The sequence below is a fragment of the Lissotriton helveticus genome, chromosome 6 (genome assembly GCF_964261635.1).
Source record: "Lissotriton helveticus chromosome 6, aLisHel1.1, whole genome shotgun sequence".
Classification (NCBI taxonomy): Eukaryota; Metazoa; Chordata; class Amphibia; order Caudata; family Salamandridae; genus Lissotriton; species Lissotriton helveticus.
The window spans coordinates 382,339,961-382,360,887 of record NC_136067.1 but is presented as its reverse complement, the minus strand read 5'-3'; the positions used below and the strand labels follow the sequence as shown (position 1 = coordinate 382,360,887).

The 20,927-nt window shown below is 45.9% G+C and overlaps 1 protein-coding gene across 1 annotated transcript in view; it reads right to left on the bottom strand.

Moving 5' to 3' along the window:
• The window catches only part of ADAM17 (ADAM metallopeptidase domain 17), a 578,388-nt gene that overhangs the window by 361,761 nt on the left and 195,700 nt on the right, over positions 1–20,927 (bottom strand). The window contains exon 6 of the mRNA XM_078647824.1: positions 15,521–15,657. Within this exon, the coding sequence (XP_078503950.1) occupies positions 15,521–15,657 (137 nt within the window). The remainder of the gene's footprint in view (positions 1–15,520; positions 15,658–20,927) is intronic.

Below are 20,927 nucleotides of genomic sequence, written 5' to 3'. Positions count from 1 at the left end.
CGCGCAGTTGATACTGCGATCTGACCGGAGGAATCGATGGAGGAGGGCTGATGAACCGAAGACTGTACCCATTGTAAACAATATTCAGCACCCACTTGTCCTGAGTAATTTTTCTCCACTCTGCCAGAAAAAGTTGAACGCTTCCCCCCACCGGAGCGGGTAACGGATGAAGGGGAAGTAACCGCTCAGGGTCGAGACCCGGCCGGGCCTTTGTTAGCTGTAGAGGACTGTTGTCCACCTCTACCCTTCTGGCGCTTTTGGAAGGGTCTCCGGAACTGCTGCTGTTGTTGCTGCTGCTGTCCCGAAGACTGGCCTCGTCCTTTCCTCTGTGCACCGAACCGTCTCTGGAACGGGCGGTAGGACTTCTTTTCTTTGGGCTTTTCCAAGCCCACAGGCGTCAGGGTCTCCGCCTCCGCCTTCATGCGGGCCATCTCATCATCGGCATGTTTTCCGAACAGTGTTTCTCCGGAAAAGGGCAGATTGGCCACCCGCTGCTGGGCCTTCGGCTTGAGTGACGTGAGCCTGAGCCAAGCAGTTGGGCGCTGGTTGATCCCGTGACCGTAACCATGGGCTGCCAACAGCGAAATATCCGCAGCCGCGCTGATGACCTGGTTTGAAACCAGCATCCCTTCCTTAAGTATTTCTAGGAAGTCCTCCTTCTTGTCACGTGGCAGAAGGTCCATGAACTGTTCCAGGGAGTCCCACAGGGCACGGCTGTACCGCCCCAGCAAAGCCGAGTCGCTGGAGGCTTTCATGATGGTGGAAGAAGTTCCACAAGCCTTCCGCCCAGCCGAATCAATCCATCGGCTTTCCTTATCAGGCGGCACGGTGGAGGACGGGGAGGTAGAGTGTAACTTCCTGGCCGCCGTCACTATAACTGAGTCGGGCACTGGGTCCATCCTCAGGAAGGCTGGGTCCGAATCCGGTGCTCTATACTTCTTCAGAAGTCGGGAGGGAGTGGCCTTCACCAACGCAGGCGTAAGAAACAGCTCCTCCGCAGGTTCGACCAGTCCAGGCACCAATGGCAGCAGAGGGCGAGACAGATGCTTCTTGTGAAGTGTCTCGAATATCACGGACGTCGTAGGTGTAGGAGCCGTCACCGTGATGCCCAATTTCGTAGCCCCCCTCAGGAGAACCTCCTGGAACGTGCTGATGTCGTCCACCGGAGACACCCTTGTCCCCGGGGAATCAGACAAGGTCGGTGAATAGGATCGAGTCCTGGAGGAGTCCGTGCGTGACCTGGACCCTCGCCTCCTATGGCGGCGCCTAGATCTAGTGGAGGATCTGCGCCGACTCCTAGATCTACCTCTCCGTCCGGAGCGCGATCTTGACTTCCTAGGCCTCGGGCGATCCGCCGGTCCCACCGGCGTGGGTGTCTGAGGCTTGGCCGGGGCCTGCGGCTTAGGAGTCCCCTTGGGAGGTGTCGGAAACCTGGGCAACGAAACGACCTTGGAGGAACTGGAGGAGGCTTCTCGGTTTGCGGAAGCGGAGGCAAAGGCGGAGGGGTAGGAACCCTCGGAGGGGGACCCCTCGGCAAGGGCGGCGGAGGCGTAACCTGCGAAGGCGTATACACCTCGGAATACACCGAGCCCGGTGATCCACCACCAGCCTGTGGCGTCAGAGAGCCTCCCATGGCATCAGGCCTCTTCTCCTGCTTCTTCGACGTCGAAGAACGGTGACCAGACTGCGAGCGTCGGCCCCTCGACGTCGAGCGTCTCTTCCTCGACGTCGACCGTCGTCCATGCCTCGACGTCTATTTCGTACGCCTCGACGTCGATCTCTCATGTCTCAACGCATCCTCTCGTGCCTCGACGGCGACCTCGACGGCGACCTCGACCGCCTCGACGGCGACCTCGACCTCTTCCTCGATGGCGATCTCTTCTGTCTCGACGTCGGACCACTCCTCGACGACGAGGATCCCCTCGACGACGATGTTCTCCTCCTCTTCGCCGATGGCGAACGGCGGTGTTGCTTCGACGGCGAGCGCCGACGCCGGGCCCTTTGACGTCGATCACTCGACGACGAGGATGACGACGAAATCGTCACTGGAGACGTCGACGGCGGTCTGTGCACATCTCTCGACGTCAAGCGCCGACGGCGCTTCGCCCCAGAGCCCTGGGGGGACGGGGAACAGACCGCAGTCATTCCTCTCGACGTCGTGGTCTCTGCAATCGACCCAGACGGAGAGTGGGCACGTTTGCTGGTCTTCCTGCCCCTAGGGAGCCCCCCAGAGGCCTCAGCATGGGTAGAAGGAGCCCCTCCAGACCCACCTTGTGCCTTCAGCCTTCTTTCCTCGAGTCCCTGAAGCCTGATCTTCTTTCTTTCCTTCAGGGTCCTTCCAGAGAAGCCCTGACAAATCTCACACTCCTCAGGAACATGGGAAGAGGGAAGGCAGAGGATACACACCTCATGTGAATCCGATTTGGCCTTCTTCCTGGAGCACTCTGGGCATTTGTCAAATACTGCAGGCATATTTGATATAAAAAAAGGAGCAAAACCCAAGAAGAACAGCACTAAAGTACTTTAGAAGCACTCAAAACGAAATAATTAGTGAAAAATCACCAATAAACCCTTGAAAGGGAGAGCTCAATGCTCCAGGGTTCTGCTTGCAGGAGCCGGAAAAAAGAACTGAAAGTAAATGGGACCTGCAGTGCATTCTGGGATACTGTGAAGTTCTGGAAAGTTCTCTTAAAGGCACAGTATTCTGTTCTGAGCCACATAATGGCAGCCTATGGGGCTTGTCTGTCCAGATCCTCCTCTCTATCATTCCAGAGGGTTTTTGCTGCTGAAGCAAGGGAAATCTGTACAGGCTTTGCTGTTTTGTGGATTTTTTTGGTGGAATTTCTAGTTGAAGTACTGGACAGTGTAGCCTGTGTTATAGGCTGCATTATCTGTCTTTAATTCTCTCTTAAGTGTCTGTGCAGGTCTGCATTTTTCGACACTGTAAGAGATTATTTTTGATTGCTCCGGGGTCCACGCACATGGGCGGGACTATTCACTAGATTATGACTATACACAGAGATCCCCTACTACAGAAGCAATCAATCCAGTGGCCATGAGGTTGGACCACCCAAACACCTTGAAAATACACCCAGTATTTCATGTATCCTTATTGAAACCTGTTGCGCCCGGTACAGAACTACCAGCCCTCCCAGTCCCTCTAAAAGTTGACAATGAAGAAGAATATGAGGTTGGGGCCATTGTGGACTCTCGGAGAGTCCGAGGGAGACTACAATAACTAATACATTGGAAAGGGTATGGGCCCGCGGACCGGACCTGGGAACCTGTAGGTCATGTCCATGCTCCTCGTTTGGTACGGTTGTTTAATCGCAAATACCCCTGGAAGCCCAAACCAGCCGCGGGTTTCGTAGGGGGGATATATTGTCAAGGATGTGCCCAGATCAACGCCGCCACAAAGCCTCTGCCGGTATAGAACGCGAAGCGTCGGGAAGATAGGAGCTTCGCGTTCTAGTTGTTGCTTCCAGGGTGACGTCATTTCCGGGTCGCGTCGAGCTCTTCCGGGTTCTAGGCGTCGGCGTTCAGATGTCTCGTCGGATTCCCGGTTTCCTCCTCTGAATTGGTGGCTTGTCTTCTGCTTTTCCCAAGCGCTGAAATTTGCAGGCGGCACGGGATCCTCCTCAGGCGCTCCTCGCTTCCCTGATGTCTCCGTGAAGATTTACTGGTCATGGTGGTAACGCGCTAACTTAACTCTGGTGGCCCAGTCCCCGCCCTATACGCTCCTGAAGCTGCCTATGTAGGGGCTTTTCTCGGTGGCATTATTGCATTTGCATTCTCCTTATGCTCGGATTGGCGCACAATCTCCTCACGCTTTATCTGTACTACTTATGTTATGTGATTTACATGTCAGAGAGACAGTTTATTTTGGTTTTCTGAGTCATGGAACACATATTGCAACATTAAGGTGCTCATTGTTATAGGAGTTAATGTCCCAATACTCCTTTTCTGAATTTTGTTCCATTCAGCTGACGGCTGCATTTATTTTGCTTGGTTTAAGGTGATACGTTGTGCTATTAACAAACAACCTATACATATACAATTACTTACTCCTTTTAGCCATGAGCCTTTGCATTTTCCTCATATATAATATATGCTGAGAAACTCCGCTATTATGCTACATAGAAATTCTAGTGTGTTTTAGAATGGTTAGGTGCTAACATACTTTTCTATCTATATTCATGTTTAGGAACACTGCACCAGTTGCTCTATTCTTTTATTTTGTGGACACAAGCGGAAGAGGGGAGAGTTCCAGGTAGAATACACCACAAAAAATGAGTTGTTGCATATTCAAATCTTAGTCTATTATGCTGCTAATGTGACCTTCTGTTGCAGGAACACTTCCGGATCCCATTGGAGCTTTTCGTGGTGTTGGATGCGTCCTGGACCTGCCCTGTCTCTCCTTCCCTTGTCTCCCCTCTTCCCCCTATTCACTGGCGCTGCTTTGACTTTGTTGGGCGGGCTAGTGGTAGCGGGAAGTTGGGACTTATCGTCTGGCTCCTACATCCTGCCCCTGCAGAGACCTCAGGTGAGCCTGACAGAATCCTATCTGCCATATTGCTGAACTCGTAAATGATACACATTTCGTATCCGACGGGTTCGTGGCACCGCGTCCCGCGTAACATCATACACGTATGAGGTCGCGCCAGCCGCTACTTTGGTATTCGACGGGTACGCAGTACCAAGCCACGCATTACGTCATGTACATATGGTGTCAAACCCGCTGCGCATTGCGTATGTGATGACTGCACGCTGCCAGGCCCTGTGTTAAGTCATAGACGTATGGTATCTCGCCGGGTACGTCATTCCCTCATTTTTTATGTCTCAAAACTATATCTAAATAACTTTAAAGTGCATATGAGAGCACGCGATAACCTAAAATATTTTAAACATTAATATATTTCTAACTGTAATAAACTTATATTATGATAAATAAATATTCTCAAAATCGCATCGGGTGCGGCCTCCTTGCGCCCTTGATGCGCGATTGCCATGTGACCTTAAAAAAAAGCATTTGATTAGTTCATAACATTTCCTATTGTAACAGTTGGAGGACCCCACCCATTTTAGTCATTCTCTCTACAGCGCTTGATGAGATGCACCCCTTCTGCTTAGAGAGCTTTTTTGAAAAGTTTTTTTGCTGTGTACACATATTTTACAACATGCAATGATCATCTTGGTCTGTACATTAGCCTTCCACGTGTGATGGCCATGCATCTGAAACGTTACATCAAAAAACAAATGTGTGTTACACGATGCCCCTGGTGTGTGTGTGTGTGTGTGTGTGTGCACATTATTGTGCTGCCTTTCGGCCTGGGTATTGGTGGCTCGAAGGGATATCATCAGCCACGGGCAAAGTGTACATCCTAGATCACATGTGACCAACAGTAAAGAGTAATGCGTTCATTTGTGTTGCATTATGCTCTGTTGTCATGCTTTACCAGTATAGTAGTGTGTCATATGTGAGACTTTCAGATTCATGTTTGACATGCATTGCTTGACTCTAATGAACGTTATCACTATGTATGACGTAGCCTCACTGATGATACTCCCTCCATCCGAGCACATTCACATGTGTGCGCTTCGCAATAGCAACACTTTCAATAATACCGCACACCATTTACATGCGTGTCTGTGCATATCCACAAGCTTGACAACGGCATGTGATGTTGTCCATTCAACAGCATCTCATTAGCGATAGTTGCCGCCCTCCCAATACATGCTACATTAATGTAAATTGTGCATTCTGCAACGTCAAAACCGCAACAGAAACACACATAAGTACACTTCCTGCCAGACAGGAACTGAACAACGCCGAGGTCCCCAGAACAATTATTCACACCCCTAAGCTGGCCTGGCATACGCAAGCCCAGCCCACTTTGCGTACGTATAAATAGGATAACAACGACGCCACATGTCCCAGTTCTTCCACACTGCCTCAGGTGATGTGGCCGCATCCACCTTGCATATCACAATGCGCAATAAAAAAAGGGTTCCATGAGGTGTACACCATCCTGGCAATCAACACTGGACATGAATTGTGAACCCTACAGGACGTTGCATTTTGAAAGGAATCCATGAGGTGTACACCATCCTGCAATCAACACTGCACATTTCTTGTGAACACTGCTGCCCGTTGTGTTTGGACACACAACAATGACAGCAGGTGAGCAGTGGGGCATGGGTGCACAGGGGCTGCAATTGAGCTGCCCTACAGACACGTGGCGTTGGCTTTTGGGGCACTGTAGTGAGCTGATTACTAAGTGTACATACACACAGGCTTGCGCCACTGCATTACACGCGCACATTATGCTTCTAGCATGCGCTCTGTTCCTTTATATGTGAACGTTGGCATAACATATTATTATTTAACCTTGTGTATTCTCGTGCACTCCAACTCCTCTTTGAACCACGATTACCACTAACAGTTGGTAGATCATACTTCAAGAAGGAAGGATGCACTCAACTGGTGTTCTCTACAAAGCTTGAAATAAACCTTCATTTACCTCCAGACGTTTCTACCATTATATTATTTCTCCCTTTTCAGACACTGAATTGGTTATGCCAAAATGGGCGGAGCGGGTGCTCACCCAGTGATGATGCCCTGGGCATTCTGACGCCTTCCATCGTGGTATCAAGACACCGTCCCCGACCGGAGACCTGCTGTGCCACCCTAGAGAGGCACACCGGAGTCGGAGCTTGCACCGGCACGTCGTTGGACACACCGGTGGTGGCAGGTGAGCAGTGAAGCCTCAGTGCACAAGAGCTGCAATTGAGCACAGTGCGAGGGAAGGGGCTGGGGTACAGCAGCCTGGGTGCACAGGTGCAGGCAAGCGATGTTGCCGTAGATAATAATGTAATCTCAGGCCTCATTTATATCTGTTTCATTTTAAAGACTTGCTGGACCGCACTCTTTCTCGCGGACCCCAGCGTCCTAGACACACAGGTGACGTAGGTAAACAGTGAGGGTTAGGTGTAGTAGGCCGACGCTCTGTCTCCTGCTCCCCCTGTTCTTTTGACTCTCCCTCTCCTTCGCCCTTCCACCCACTCCCTCTCTGTCCCATTCTCACTATCTTCCTTTCATTCTCACTACCTTTCTTTTTCTCTTGGAAATGGCACAAATACTTATGTTTCTTTTTTGTCTTGCAGGTTTTGTAAGCTGCTTCCGGAGGAGTCCCACCCACCTATTTCAGGTTATACTGTTTGTTCTATTAAACTTGTGTTTCCATTTATTTGTGTTATTTTAATAAAGCTTATTTTATTTACCAATAAATAAGTGAGTGTATAGTTCTTCTTTTTCTGACAACACTTGTCTGTAGTTTATTGTGAAAATCAGCTGTTTATAGGAGGTTATGAGGTAAAACATTTGTAATTTTGCGGTGCACCTACCAAATATAAACCAAGAGACTATTACATAAATTAAGCCTGCATAATTCAACAACTGCAAGGGTTCTATGCGTGTATCACTTTATAACACCATGAATACTGCCCGGGTGATTACAGAACCAATAAGGCACTGCCTAGGACCACCGAGGCTTCAGGGACTGATGAGGCCCACCCTGCATATTTAAGTAAAGCCCCGAAGGGTGGCGATCCCCGGACTTCAGTTGGCCTCGAAGCCCCCCGAACAATTAGTAAACAATACCCGGTGACGTGGCGATCCCCTAGGCTGTGAAACGTCTCTGTGCCATCCCACGCCTAATTTACATGTGAGATTAAGGTCCCCAGTGCTGCAGAGACCCCGCAATATATTAATAGGATTGGCCCCGGAACATTATCCACCAGCGGGCTCATTTAAATGAACGGGTGAGACCCCTCTTAATTTTCTTTTCAGGGTTCTGCATAAGGGTCTCGGATTTGTTCCGACACCGAAAATTGACAATTTCCAACAGATCTGTGAAATATAACAGTTCTTCAGGAAAATCAGACTCAAGGCATTCTTTGATGGAAAACTCAGAGAAACTTCAGAAGACTCTGGCCTCCATAATGTATCAACATTTACACCACACAGTGGGATGGTGCCTAACGATGTTCTGACCTACGAACAAGCAGTACTAAAAGACATCAGAGCACTTAGTGGGCTCCACAACCACACCAACATCTCCACAGCGGAGATGGGGATCTTAGAATCCCTGGCCGGTGACACCTCTATCACTATAAAACGGACTATGACACTGAGTGTCTAAGACAACTGGGTGATAGACGATATTACACACCCCTCCCCGCCAACCCGACCACGTGTCTAAAATGTACAATCAGTGGATTGGTTGAATCCGCTGAATGCCACGGATGGATCAGCAAGAAAGAAGCTGACTTTCTGGTGAAAAAAGACCCAAGGTTACCTTATTTCTATATTTTACCCAAAATCCATAAGGGAGTAACACCTGTCCCTGGACGACCGATAGTATCGGGCATTGACTCTGTCCTTGAACCCCTTTCGCAATTTTGCGATCATTTTCTCCAACCCTTGGTGAGAAAAATCCCCTCGTACATTCAGGACACGACCGACATGTTACGCCAGCTACATGATTTTGAAGACAGCGCCAAAATTGACTTCCTCATTACCCTAGATGTGGAGGCCCTCTACACAAACATCCCACAGAGGGCCACACTAGAGGTCATTGAGGAAGGTCTGAACACAGGTCCTTGGGAATCACAAACGCCTACCGCATTCATCATGGAATGTGCAACACAAGCCCTAACTGAGAACTACTTTGAATTCAAAGGGCAATACTACCACCAAACACAGGGGACATCGATGGGCAGTACATTTGCCCCTAGTGTAGCCTGTTTGTATATGGCTGACTTTGAGGCAAGACACATCACCGGGCAGACCAACCCATACTATTCCAACATAAAATTATGGAAACGTTTCATAGATGACATCCTGATCTTTTGGGTTGGCAACAGAGAATCCTATAATGAATTCTTTGGTTGGATCAACACTCTTAACCCTTACCTTAAATTCACCATGACGGCATCAGCCTCCCAAATTGCGTTTCTAGACCTGACCATCTTGGCTGTAGGAGGCAAAGTAAGCACTACCATGTTCAGAAAGAACACAGACCACAACAGTGTCCTACACTTCACCAGCCACCACCCCAAAGCACTCCGAGTTAACTTGCCTTTTGGGCAATTTCTAAGGGTCAGGAGAAATTGTAGCGAGACACAGAACTATAAGTCAGAATCCAAGATACTCTCTAGGAACTTAGCAGACAGGGGCTACCCCACCAGGGTAATTCCCCAGGCTAGGAAACGTGCCGTGAACAACCACAGAGACAGCCTCCTGGAACGCAGAACAAAAGATCCAGTTGATAACCAACCTATGACTTGCGTTACTACATTCACACCAGCTTCAAAAGAAGTGAAAAAAAAATCTTGAAACGACATTGGAAAATTCTGAACACAGGAATGCTTGAATTAGGACCACCCCGGTTCGTGTTCAAAAGATCTAAGAATGTCAAAGACATCCTTGTCAAAACTAGACCTAAAATAAAACCTGCCCTTTGTCAAAGCACTCTTTGGCTACTACCTGCAGTTGTGGGACACTACCCTTGCGGCTCCTGTAGTGAGTGTCCTGACACAAGTGTATATAATACCATTGCACTAACCGACTCCTTCAGCTGGGAGCTCAGGTGCCACACGAATTGCAACAGCACTAACTGCATTTACCTGCTAATCTGCCCATGTGCATTATACTATGTGGGAATGAGGACACGCACCATAAAGACGCACATTTCTGAACACCGCAGTAATTTCCGGTGTAAAAAGACCAATACCAAGATGTGTAAACATTACTTTGAGAAAAACCACACTGCTGATTCCCTCAAGTGGTTAGTCTTGGAAGCAAACCCTAAGGCGTCCAAACAGAGTCTGTTCTATAAAGAGCAAAGGTGGATACATCGCTTATCAACAGACAGTATGGGCCTCAACGAGGACATACCGTGGAGTAACCTCTAAACTCTACTAGGACTACGCTAGCTAAATACTACATGCAAAACATCAATTTTTGCTACAGACAGCTACGTAGTTTGCAATACGCTTGTACCCTGCCATGTAGCCCAGTTACTGTACATTACCCTTCATTGAGGGTTCTAGCGCATGTTACTGAACTATACATAGACCACTAATTAATGGGCTTCAAGTGTGTTTTACACATAGTATACCCGGAGCAAGCTAACCTACTTGAATTATGTCCCTGTTTGGGTATTAATTTGACTAAGCGCCACACACGGTCATGGCCGCCGTATAATACAGAACAGTTACTACGGACCCCGAAATTTTAGGAGGGGTCGCAATGTTTTCCAATAACATATACCTCCGTTGGCAACCTCTGACTTATTAGCTCGAGTAGGGCTCTCATTACTGACATGTAGGAGATAACCTGAACACCTACTTGCATCGTGATGAGTACTGTTACGGACTGATAACACCACTCTGTAATGGCCGCTGTGGTTTCCATTACTGTCACATGACTTTTTTAGCATTGGTCCCGTAATCACATGACCAATCTACCACACCTTAAAAACATGGCCGCCAGGTTAGCATTCACCTACCGGACCTGGCGGCGTGGGGTAGGTGCTGAAAGTTTGTTACACGGACGACTAACTGTGAGTATTAAGCGTGAGAACAAACCCTGGGCTTACCCTTACCTGTTTTAACCTAAACTCCAACCAGCGCTACCTTTTTAAAGTCCTGATTATGTAGCACGCTGATTAACTCAAGGATTCTTACCAACCAATTCAACGGGTGGAATTTTAGTACTTAACCCGCGACACTCTTGAAGCACACGGGGACTAAAAGCGGGTCCACGAGTATACATTAATTTAGTCAACACGCGCCCTCCACAAACAGTTGAGGGGTAAATTTGACATTGTGCACAAGTAAAGGGGTGCATACTAGCGCTTATAACCTGCGCAACACCGGACAGCTCACAGGGCTAAGTAGCCTACGAACATATCTACCATTAAACAAACATAGGGGAGCAGGGATGGTCCTTTTGACTCAAGCATCTTATGACATAGAAACGCTCCTAGCTAAGTACATCTTATATACTTAGCCTTTAAATTGTTTATGCACAATTCTCCAACAAAGTAAACTGAGTGCTACTTCAATCTATTGTGCATTAACCTAGGCTACACCTTAAGAGTACTACTTAGTGGGGAAACTTCAACACTATATTGAATAAACTAAGTAGTTTTAACTGGTTATGCACACTGATACATGCATGTTATACTAGCAAAGATCCTTAGACAATCTACCCAACGTAAGACCACAGCTAGCATGATTTCCCATGTTCCTTCTTACACTCAGCCAAGAGACTGGAAGTCTATATCCGATGTAAAGATCGCCAGGTACTGTTGTTGCCTAGATTCTCTAACGATTAGGTGAGTGTTACAGTTACAACCACCTTCGAATAACTGCTGCTACTGCTTTTTAATTGTGATTTTATAGAGCAGGGTCTCCAAACCGGTCCTGGAGGGCCGGATCCATGCCGCATTTTTTAAATTACTACATGTATTTCAATGGGGATATCCAAAAAATCTGGCATGGATCCGGCCCTCGAGGACCGGTTTGGAGACCCCTAGAGTGTGAGCTTGACTGAACCACCACACAGGCATGCTCACTACACTGTTTCACATTGGTTTTAGTTCACATGCGATAAGCGCTACACTTGGAATGTACAAGGTCACCCTGGTCAAGACTTTCATACCTGTTGCATTGCTCTCTTTTCTCCCCATCCAGGTAGATGACGCGCAACATAGTTATAGACATTGTACTACACTCACTTTATTTGTTTAAATAGTCACGGAACATTAGATCCTAGAACAGATCTCACCAACGTAGACAGTAATTCAAAAGAAAATATTTTTTATTTTTCTTGATATTCTGGGTCCTGAAGAATCGCCAGTCACTAGACACAGGCGAGATACATGTCGACCAACCAGAGCACATACTAAACCTAGACTCGATACAGGAAACATAATATTCCAACGAGTACAGGTTAGTTTTTCTTTTTTAATTAGAGCAGGGGACCCCCCAGAATAAACCTGATCCTGGTACTCCTAGCCCTATTTTAAACTCACAGACCAAGTCTACGTCATTCTGCCCCACACCCCCACTTCATCATACGGCAGTTGGATAAAAGATCTCTGCCAAAGTGCCCCTCTTTGAGGTGTCGCCCGTTGGGTATTGCACCGCCGACCCAACGAGGAGCAAGCCTAGATGATGAAGCATGACACCCGCAAGGGTGTGTGAGGGCATTACATCCAACACTATGGATGCCCAACTGTAGTTCCCATTGAGATTCTACAACATCCTCACATACCTGCACGACTAGTACATTCCTTTTTGTTCTGAGGACCAGCTCAGCCTTTTTGTATCACATACATTTCAGGGCATACGCTGTAGCTGGACTTTCTACTCCTTCCGAGTAGTAACCGCCCTTCCTTAAATTATCTTTCTCCCTATTGTTGGAAAACAATCTATACTACAGAAGCACATTGTATCATGTGCTTTCATTTCGTGTTTCTCTTTATATGTGCATTGGTCCACTCTTAAGGTGAGAGTACATACACGAAGGGAGTATTAGTTCATATTTTCCTCTTCACCCCAAGACACTAACATTTAGCCTTTCCTTAATACAGATAGTTCCAGGAAGTTCTTTGTTCTTTTCCTCTGCTGCCTTTTCACCTCATGAGTGAAGGAAGAAGAAGAGGTATATCAGCAAGTATATACATTACATAGATAGACATAGTGTAGGCAGGACTTGTTATTAAACACTATTTTGTTCTTTCTTTATATAGCTGACGCATGCTGAGATTATACAAGCTTCCTGACGACCTATCCAAAGAAGACCTTCCTTACCCTCCTTTCCTTGTTTTGTTTTCCCTTCTTCTCCCTGGTCACCAATAGATGTTTACCAGTGTATACTCTGGCATTTGGTGGTGACGGGGTGAAGTTGTGGATCTGTCTTCGAATCCTTGGCACTCCTGAGGCAACACCAGGTGAGAGCACGACAGAACGCGAAGCCTAAACTTAAAAGTATAATTGCCGCCTGAGTGCCAAGGATTTTAATCTTACGGATCTAGCCAACATGATAGAGAATCTTCAGAGAGAAACTCAAGCTCTGGCTAATAGGGTAGACATGTTAAACAGAGACCGTGATGGAGGAGGAACTAGTTCACAAAGCCCTGTGGTCCAAGTAGTTACCCCACCACCGCCCATCCCATTAGCTCCACCAGAACGCTTTTTTGGTGACCCTGCCAAGTGTGCTGCATTTATTAGCCAATGCCAGTTGCACTTCATGTGCAAAGCCTCATGTTTTCCTTCAGATCAAGCGGACGTGGCATTTGTTATATCATACCTTGGAGGGTCAGCCGCAAATTGGACCATAGCCTTAATTGAAAAGGATGATCCTTTATTATTAGATTACGAAGCATTGAAGAAGGAGCTACGCAAGTTATTCGATAAACATACTTTTACACATGCTGCAGATACAGAATTGTTAAACCTTAGACACTGTGTTTGAGACTTCTCCAGACCAAGATCTAATCCAAACTTTGCAAAAAACACTAAAACATATGAACAACAACCACACTGGTCTGAAAGACCAGTAGGATCACACGGAAAGCATGTTGCCACAGACTAATAAAAGGGATGAATACCTGCCCCAGCGTCACTGTGCCTACTGGAAACCCCCCAAAATCCAACACAAACATGTAAAAAAGAAACTGACCAACATCTGTGGTAACTGCTTCACTTGAAGGTGAGACCTTTTTGAAAATAACAACATTTCAATAATCGTTGCAAGTTAATTTCCATTAATGCTTCAATAATAATCAGATATGTGGCAAAGTCATCCTATATTCAAAACCCATCAGTATGTTTATCCTGGTTCAGGAAATCTGTATGTTACACGCAAACCGTATATTATACCGCGAGAATTATGCCCTGAGCTGTTGACCATTTTGATGCATGGGTGGGGGAGGCAGTCAGAAGGGCCAACACAGATATCTAGTTTGTCAAGTTCCATTTTTTTGGGTCCACCAAGAGAGGGGTTTAGCTAAATGTAAGGATCATGTCTCTCCCAGCTCCCAAGGTCTGGGCCTGTTACCTCTGAAAACATTACTGAAGAGGCTGCATGTCAAGATGGGCAAGGGTACTCAGGTAAATGTAGGAGATTATCAGTCTCAATACAGATGCAGCTTCTCTGTTGGCTCCCACCCTTGTAGTTGATCTTGGATCTTCATCAGAATTAATTAATATCGATTGACTGATGGTTTTAGCTTTGTCTGCAGCATATTCAAAATGTATTCTGAACAGGAAACAAAGTGTTGTCATAGACTGGAAACTCACTAACAACACATTCAATTACGGAAAAATGTATAAGCCTGGCATCCTTAAATGGTCTACAGCCACTGCAAGACAATATGGACAGATATCTTAGGTACTTGAAGGAAAGTATCCTAAGCTGATAATGGGTCAACCCCACCTTGAAAAACATGGAAGCACCGGTAGGATTCTTTGACGTATATGTTGTTACAGGGCAACAAAAATACTGGAATAATGTAATAATCTTTGACATGTGGGCAGGGCATAAGAGGGAAAATGATAAACAGTCGGATGCACAAATTCAGCTCACAGACATTTAGGTATCCCATCGCAACATCTGGTATCAAGAATATGAAGCTAGTAAGGAAACTTTCAGGAGAGTACTGCATGCTTTGAATCATGCTTACAATGTATTCCAGCAAATACAGAGCAATAAAACAGAAAGCAGCAGGATATCGTAAAAGATGATACTTCTAATTTGATTTGATTTGAGATTTATAGAGCGCAACAATCACCTGAGGGCATCAAGGTGCTAAAGACTAGCCATCCAGCTGGGGACAACCTATTCACCAGGACAACTGCCCCAGCTAAGGGATCAGCCGGGGAATAGCCAAGCCTTAAGAGCCTTCCTGAATGGCAGGAGAAGGGGTGGGGGTGTGGGTCTTAAGGTGAAGGGAGGAGAATTCCAGAGTTTGCTTGCAGCCACAAAAAAAGCTCTTTTGCCCCTCTTCTTTCTTTTGGTTCTTGGGACTGCAAGCCGCAGTTGCAGAGATGAGCGCAAAGGTCTATCAGGGGAATGCCAGCAGAACATGGTTTTTAATCTTGTAGGGTAAGGGAGATAAAGTGCCTTATGTAGCATACAGAGTGACTTAAAGCTGATGTGTTTATTGATGGGGAGCCAATGCAGGATTTCCAATCCTTTCCCCGCAGACTGTTTTTTAGGAATGTCCAGGACAAGTAGTAAGTACTACAAATAAATAATATAGCAACCAAAATCTCTGGAGGTATTACCAAATTAAGATTAGACATAGATAGAGACTGCAAGAGGCCAAACTAGATATCCTTCAAGAAGCACCATTTACAGGCACTTCGAACACTAGGAAAACTTCCCACACATCAGATGACCGAAACATCTTTGGAGATTACATTTATTTATTGCGTTTATTCTTACCAGGTAATTCATAGTGGTGCTTTCCTCCCCGCGACCCATATGTCTGAAAAATCGATGATCTGCAACTACCAAGATTTTGCATGTATTTTTCATATTGTCTGGTGTGGCTTTTTGCCGTTTCTCTCGATGAAGAATATCTGGGAATACAAATCATAGTAGGGAAAAAATACCATTAATCTAGGGATAACTTTATATTTAATAACACATGTTATAAACAAAGTGTACAATCACTGAATAAACAACTGCACAATTAATTTTCAGGATGTCTATAAATACAGAAACTATGGCAAGAATAGAGACTTTTAACCAAAATCTCTGACCTATTGCAAGACATCCCTGACAAATCACCTCTTGAATATACGCTGCTTGTGGCACCCATACATAGATATGCAATATCACTAATATATATATATGAAATTGTTTCGTAATTGTCAGCCATCCTTGGATAAGCTTATATGTAAATGGGTCCAACATTTGGGCATGTAAACATCTGTAGGAGATCTCAAAACAACATGGTTTTAGGTTGGTCCATTTAAAGTACTCACCTGACCCTACTATACCAGGCTCTTTAAGATGTGCAAAACCATGTCAAATTGTTGTCTTAGGGGGTGTCAGCAACAAGGGACTCTAATACATACAATGTCTGAATGCTCTACATTACAGCACTTCGGACAGGGCACAGTGAACAGTGGTGAGCACCCCTATCTTCGACTGTGAATTAACAAAATAGCTGGTGTGCCTGGGGAGACAAAACACTCTCTAGATATACCCTGCTGTTCTATAAAACACCTCTTAGTGTGTTTAAACGTGATGTGATTCGACTCTGGGGTTGCGAAGAAGTAGCCACAGTGGCACAGAAGAGAGATAATTTGGACTGGTGTATGCATGCTGAGAAGTTCATAAAGGTATGAGGTCCCTAGAGAGAATTCGGAGAACTGGAATGTCAGTATATTGTATGACAGACAGGTTAAGGGGCTCATGTGGATCCTGCAGATTAACATGTCTTGATAATTTTTGGAAACACAGGGAGGGACTGTGCTGCATTGAGTGTTAGGTAGGTGATAAGTCAAATGCTCTGAAATGGTGAATTTGTGGACACTCAACCCGTACTTTTAGGACAGTTGTACAGAATGTTTGTATCTATGCCGTTCTGATGTGATGTTTGTTTAGCTGAGAGCATATGCTGGTAAGTAATAGTCAACAATATAATTTGGTTAAAAAAAATAGAATCTTTTGCAACATGCATTGGAAACCTTATCTAGGTTACCATTATACCCAAGACAGAAAAAGGAATATGCTACTTACCAGTATGCATCTGACATGTAGGGCTGCTGACATTCATATCTGTGCATAGATATGAATGTCAGCAGCCCTACATGCCAAGAACAGATGCATACTGGTAAGTAGCATATTCCGTTTGAGGCATGTGGGCTGCTGAATTCACATATGTGCATAGAGTGTATAGCAGTCTCTCCCTTAGCGGTGGCTACCCGTGCCAGCTGCAGCAGTCTGAAACTGAGTTTTTAGAACAGCCTGTCCTACAGCCGCTTGCTGTTTGGAATGTACATCTACACAATAGTGTTTTGTGAAAGTATGTATGGTAGACCATGTGACTGCTCTACATATTTCCTCTAGAGGAATGTTTCCTAGGAAAGCCATGGATGCCCCTAGTTTGCGTGTAGAATGCGCTCTTGGGGGAACTGTTAAAGTGCGTTTTGCTTTTAGATAACATATTTGAATGCACTTAACTATCCATCTGGTTAACCCAGATTTTGAAATGGGGTTGCCTTTGTGTTGTGGTGAAAAGGCAACAAACAACTGTTTAGTCTTTCTAAAATCCTTAGTTCTATCAATGTAGTATAGAAGAGCTCTCTTGACATCTAGTGTGTGTAGAGCCCTTTCAGGTACTGAGTGTGGATTTGGAAAGAACACTGGCAGTTCTATTGTCTGATTGATATGGAAATGGGATACCAATTTGGGCATAAATTTAGGGTTTGTTTTAAGAACTACCCTATTTGCATGTATTTGGATGAATGGCTCTTGAATAGATAGGGCTTGTAGCTCGCTAACTCTTCTAAGCGAAGTAATTGCTACAAGAAAAGCCACCTTCCATGTTAAAAATTGTAATTCACATGAATGCAACGGTTCAAATGGTGGTCCCATTAGTCTGGTTAAAACGATGTTTAGGTTCCAGACAGGTGAAGGTGGGTGTTTTGGGGGGGGATTGTTCGTTTGAGTCCCTCCATGAATGCTTTAATTGCAGGTACTCTAAACAGCGAAAGATGCTGTCTGTTCTGAAGATAAGCTGCAATGGCAGCTAAGTTTATTCTTATAGATGAATAAGCCAGATTGCAACGATGTAGGTGCAAAAGATAGCAAATGATATTTTGCGTTGAAGCATCTAGTGGGTTTATGTCATTGTTATTACAGTAAATGACAAAATGCTTCCACTTTGCAGCGTAACAAGCTCTGGTAGTAGGTTTTCTTGCCTCTTTGATAATGTTCATACAGTCAAAAGGTAAGTTTAGGTACCCAAACTCTAAGACTTCCGGAGCCAGATTGCAAGATTCAGTTGTTGCGGATCTGGGTGCTGTATGTCTCCATGGCTCTGAGTGAGAAGAGTGGGTGTTAGCCGCAGTCTTTGATGAGGCACCACGGAAAGTTCTAGGAAAGTTGTGTACCATGGTTGCCTCGCCCATGTTGGAGCAACCAGGATTAGTGTCAGTGAATGCTGGCGTAGTTTGCGTGCCACTAGCGGTATTAACGGTGCTGGGGGAAAAGTGTACGCAAATTTGCCTGACCAGTTCATCCATATCGCATTGCCCTGCGACTGCGGATGTGGAAACATGGCGGCAAAGTACTGGCATTTTGCGTTTTCCTTCGTGGCGAACAGGTCTATCTCTGGCTGTCCCCACTGTTGGAAGTATGGTTGTAGCACTGTGGGATGAATCTCCCACTCGTGCATCTGTTGGCTGTGTCTGCTGAGCAGATCCGCTATTTGGTTGTCCTTGCCTGGGAGGTGTTCCGCCATGAGAAAAATGTTTCTTTGAATGGCCCACTTCCACATGCTTTAGGCTAGATGTGATAGCTGTGGAGAGTGTGTTCCTCCCTGTTTCTGTATGTAGTACATTGCTGTCATGTTGCCCGTCCGGATCAACACAGTCTTGTTGCATAAATGTACTTTGAACGCTTTCATTGACAGAAAAATTGCCATCATCTCTAGCAAGTTGATGTGCATTTTCCTTTGTTGTGTTGTCCATAGGCCCTGCACTGTGTACTGAAGGACATGGGCTCCCTATCCTATCAGGGATGCGTCCGTTGTCAACACTATTTGTGGTACAGGCTCTTGGAACAGTCGTCCCTTGCAAAGGTTTTGTGGATTCCACCAATGCAGAGAGTTGTATGCACGACTGGTCACCAACACTAGGTCTTTTAATTGTCCTTGAGCCTGGTTCCACTGCCGTGCTAAGCACTCTTGTAGCGGACGCATGTGTAGTCTTGCGTGAGGGACTATGAAGATGCACGAAGCCATCATGCCTATGAGTTGCATAAACACTCGGGCACAGAGCGAGTGTTGGGGCTTGAACTTTTGGATCAGCAGTTGCATACTGTTGATTCTTGCAGTGTTTGGGTATGCTTTTGCTGCTAGAGTATTTATTGTTGCTCCCAGGTACTGCTGTACACGGGATGGCTGAAGGTGAGATTTTGGGTAGTTCAACGTGAAGCCTAGACTAGGCAGGAGGCGAATGGTTTGGGACATGTGGCTGGCACATTGCTGGGCCGACTTTGCTTGTATTAGCCAGTCGTCCAGGTACGGATAGACGTGAATATGTTGTCTTCTTAAATGTGCAGCAACTGTCGCTAGGCATTTTGTGAACACCCTCGGGGCTGTTGTTACACCAAATGGAAGGACTTTGAATTGGTAATGTTGATTTAGTATTGTGAACCTGAGATATTTCCTGTGAGCAGGATGTATCGGTATATGGAAGTATGCGTCTTTGAGGTCAAAAGTTGCGAGGAAGTCTCCTTGTTGCAGCAGTGGTAAGACTTGTTGTAGAGTGAGCATATGAAAATGCTCTGATAAAATGTATTGATTTGGGGGCCTGGGGTCCAATATTGGTCTGAGAGACCTGTCCTTTTTGGGGATGAGGCAGTATAGTGAGTATACCCCTGTACCTTGATGTTCTAATGGTACAAGTTCTATGGCCCCTTTTTGCATTATGCTGATGACTTCTTGCTGCAATAAGTTTAGGTGTTCTACAGACATAGGACGGTGCTTTGGTGGTATGTTGGGTTGTGTGGAGGTTAGCTCTAGGCAATAGCCATCCTGGATAATGTGCCTTACCCACTTGTCTGTAGTGATGTTTTGCCAGACTGGTAGGAACTGCTGTAATCATCCCCCGACTGGTGTTGTATGGTCTGGGGGTAGCGCTAAGAAGTCACTGTTTTGTGTTGGTAGAGGATCTGGTGGTATTATTCCCTCGTCCTCTGCCTTTGTTGTTATTGCCGCGGTATCCAACTCTATTGTTTTTATTGTAGATGGTTTGCGTATTCCCTTTGAAGTTTGTGGTCTGCTGTGGTGAGTTACCCCTTGCAGCACCTCTGTAATTGGAGCGACGAAAGGAGTCTCTATGTTGTTGGGACTGTAAGGCTCCCATAGACTTAGCCGTCTCAGTGTCTTTTTTCAATTTGTCTAGGATTGTATCTACAGCTGGACCAAATAAATAGTCAGGATTTACTGGCTGGTTTAATAAAGTAGACTGGACTTCATTTTTGAAACCTGAAATCCAAAGCCACGCATGTCTCCTGTGCATAACACTGGTGTTAACATATCTGGCCGCTGTATCTGCCACGTCTAGGGCACATTTAATGGAGGCGTTAGTTATTAACTTTCCCTCCTGTACTAGGTCTTCAGCCTGTTCCTTGTAAGGTTCAGGTAAATACTGGAGAAGTGTTTCTAAGGTGTCATAGTGTGCCCTGTCGTACCTAGCTAACAGGGCTTGCGTATTAGATATTTGCCATATGTTAGCTGCTTGGCCAGCTACCCTTTTCCCTGATGCCTCAAAGATCTTTGATTCTTTGTCAGGAGGTGGAGCTTCTCCAGTTGTTTGAGAGTTTGCACGTTTTCGTGCATTGGATACCACTAAAGAATCCAAAGGCAGTTGTCCCTTAATATATGTGGGGTCTACTGGTGCTGGCCTGTATTTCCTCTCTATTCTGGGGTTAATGACCCGTGCCCTAGTTGTTTCCTTAAATATGTCACCTGCATGTTTAAGTACCCCTTTTAACATAGGTAGTGTTTTGACCGATCTTTCTGATGTGGCAAAGGTGTCAAAGAGGAAATCTTCCTCAATGGGGTCTGCATGCATCTCTACATTATGATGGAGGGCTGCCCTATCTATTAGTG